Below are 2,757 nucleotides of genomic sequence, written 5' to 3'. Positions count from 1 at the left end.
CCTATTATTACAAATAAATTTTATTCTCTCTCCTCCATTCCTCTCATCTGATCCACTATGCATTGAGCAGAGAAAGCAGCTTTGCAACTGTTGTAAAATTCTTGAATATGATTGGTTTATACATTTAGACTCAATGAGGAACTAAGGGCAAGACAAATCATATTGAAGAATTTTACACAGTTGCAAAGCTGCTTTCACTGCTGAACGCAGCCATTGTGTGTTCGCGATTTCAGTAATCATTTTCAAAAATTTAGATAACTAAAGCCCGTTTGCACCAATGTTACTTTGATTTTAAGTGAGGCTTAAAACTCTTTCTGTCTCTGTCTCTTTTTGGCTTTAAAACGAGACAGATAGAGTTTTAAGGCTTACTTAAAATCAAAGTGACATTTAATTGGTGCAACTGGGCCTAAGAATAGGGATGTACAGAATATGGAGGCTCGACTATGTATTAAAAGCGTATTATGTATGAATACATACACACGGCGTGACAAATGCATCATTGAGAATTTTATCTGTCGGTGAATTTAGCATGTGTATTTTACATGCATGAGCATAACCACATTCGATTAAAAGTAAATAGCACCTTGTATTCATTCCGTTTTTTAAATTAATATAAATTTAGTTGTTTTATCAACAATCAGCAATTACGATGCACAAATATCTAGACATATCTGCTTGAATGTGCTCAAAATAATATTTTTTATGGCAAGACATTTGTGACACCGTATGTACATTGATTGGATGAATGATTCTCGGTGTAGTTCATCATTTATTATCAGCAATAATATATAAGATGAATATTTACGGATAAAATTGAATATTCGTTTCAAAATACTTCGTATTCTTCATACAAATCCATACACACACATATAACGCAAAAAAATACATACATACATACAAATCCATCCACACACAACTTTTGTAATTATAATATTGAGCATCCATCCCTTTCCTTTTTTTTTATCGAAAAAATAGGTTCGTTCTTTGTAGCTACACTTTTTGTACTTTTTATCGTTTCTTTTTTTCTCTCCGTCTAATTATATACTTATTTCATATTTTAAGTGCAGAAAGTGTGACATGGTACAACTACAAAGAACAGATCTATTATTATCAAGTTAATGTAACACACTCATGTTTTTCTGATTCGTCTATGTAATTATTCCTCCGCTATTATCCGTTCAAGTTGTAGTACTAATCATAATTTGTTTTGCCTAAAGAAACGATATAAGTTATGCAACGTGCATAATGATGTTACTAAGATCTTTTTTAGCCATCCAGACGTAGATATTCCGAATCTAAGACTGAATGAGAAACATTTACATCATCGGAATGGCTCTCGTATTGACAGCAATTTTCAATCACCAAATTTGCGAGTTCTTTTATACGTTCGTATGGTCTGGAATCTGCTATCACTGTATGTAGTTTCTCTAGTCCTCCTTCTTTCACTACTAATGCACAATATTTGAATGCTAAAAAAATCGGATTATATCGTAAAATAGCAAAAGACATAAGGAGCAAAACAGCAAATAATTTAAAGTATTTGACATAAGAAATATTAATATTGCATACGTACAGTATACTTTAGTGAGATTAGCAAGAGCCCAAGCAGCCCAATGTTGACATGGAGGAGTATGATACACATCCAGTAGGCGTAATAATGGTCCAAATGAACGATAATTAATATTACGTTCTGCATTTAAGTCCCAACTTTCAATTGCTTGTACCATGTATTTAAGAACCTCTTTACGAGTTGGCTTTTCTATTGTCCAAGCGTCGAGACCATCAGATGCCATGTGTGCCAATATACCAGCAGCATTGTATGGAACCTATATAAATCGAAAAATATATATATTTAAGAACATATTAGAAATTTTAATAGTAAAAAATGTTCGAGTAAAATTGAAATAAATAATTTACAAAAAAATTAAAAAAAAAGAAAAAGTGAAAGAAGAAAAAAGAAAATACGAAACCTCAATTCCATCACTATTAGAGCGTAACAGATTGGCGAAGACAGTTACATATCGTTCCTGCATAAGATGAATCCGAAGATATTCGACTTCTGCCACATTTCCGAGCAAACCCATCATATTCCTCAATAATTCTTCTTTATGCGGATATTGCTAGACATGCGAGAGAATATTTATATTATGCAATAGAAAGAAAATTACACGCTCTCAGATATACAGCTTAAGGCGATGCTAAAGCCCCCTGTTTTACCACATTCCTATTCGGTGGGATTTCTCCGTATTGGATGTACGGATTGCAAAAGTATTATTACTTAAATTATAGTACGCACACAGAGGATGTTTGCTACACTGGATTTTATGAGAAAATCGAAAAAAAATTATAAAATTTACGTATTTTTGGCTCGCACAGCTGTCACCTCGGATATATATTTGCTTGATATAAGAGTTTTAGAGTCCATATCTTGAAAATAAGCGGGCAGCAAACATCACATTATTGAAACGAACGATACCGAATTTGTAGAACTAAGATTGAAAGTCTAGAAAAGATATATTCCCACCGAATAGGAAATACGTGTATACAGATGCTTTGCGGAGACTGGGACTGTCAACAGAGCCGAAATTCCGTGTAGCAGTAGTTGCGCGGTCTTGCGATAGATGGTGCTGGCATATGTTAGATAAGAACAGATGTATGCGTTTGAGTAAGACAGAATGATATATATTATATAATATAATGTAAAAACTAAATCAAAGATGTCGCCACTATTATCGAAATTGGAATTGAAAAAGTCTG

General features: G+C 33.2%; 1 protein-coding gene across 2 annotated transcripts in view; it reads right to left on the bottom strand.

Moving 5' to 3' along the window:
• Positions 1-214: 214 nt before the first annotated feature.
• LOC108763612 (protein zer-1 homolog) overlaps positions 215-2,757 on the bottom strand; it is a 6,174-nt gene continuing 3,631 nt past the window's right edge. For both annotated transcript variants that reach the window (XM_018511385.1, XM_018511386.1), the window contains 3 exons: positions 1,971-2,120; positions 1,574-1,826; positions 215-1,469 (listed from right to left, as the gene is read on the bottom strand). In XM_018511385.1, coding sequence (XP_018366887.1) covers positions 1,267-1,469; positions 1,574-1,826; positions 1,971-2,120 — 606 coding nt within the window. In that variant the 3' untranslated portion in view covers positions 215-1,266. The remainder of the gene's footprint in view (positions 1,470-1,573; positions 1,827-1,970; positions 2,121-2,757) is intronic.

The sequence above is a fragment of the Trachymyrmex cornetzi genome, unplaced genomic scaffold, assembly GCF_001594075.2.
Source record: "Trachymyrmex cornetzi isolate Tcor2-1 unplaced genomic scaffold, Tcor1.1 scaffold37, whole genome shotgun sequence".
NCBI classification, from domain to species: domain Eukaryota; kingdom Metazoa; phylum Arthropoda; class Insecta; order Hymenoptera; family Formicidae; genus Trachymyrmex; species Trachymyrmex cornetzi.
This window is presented reverse-complemented; position numbering and strand designations above follow the sequence as displayed.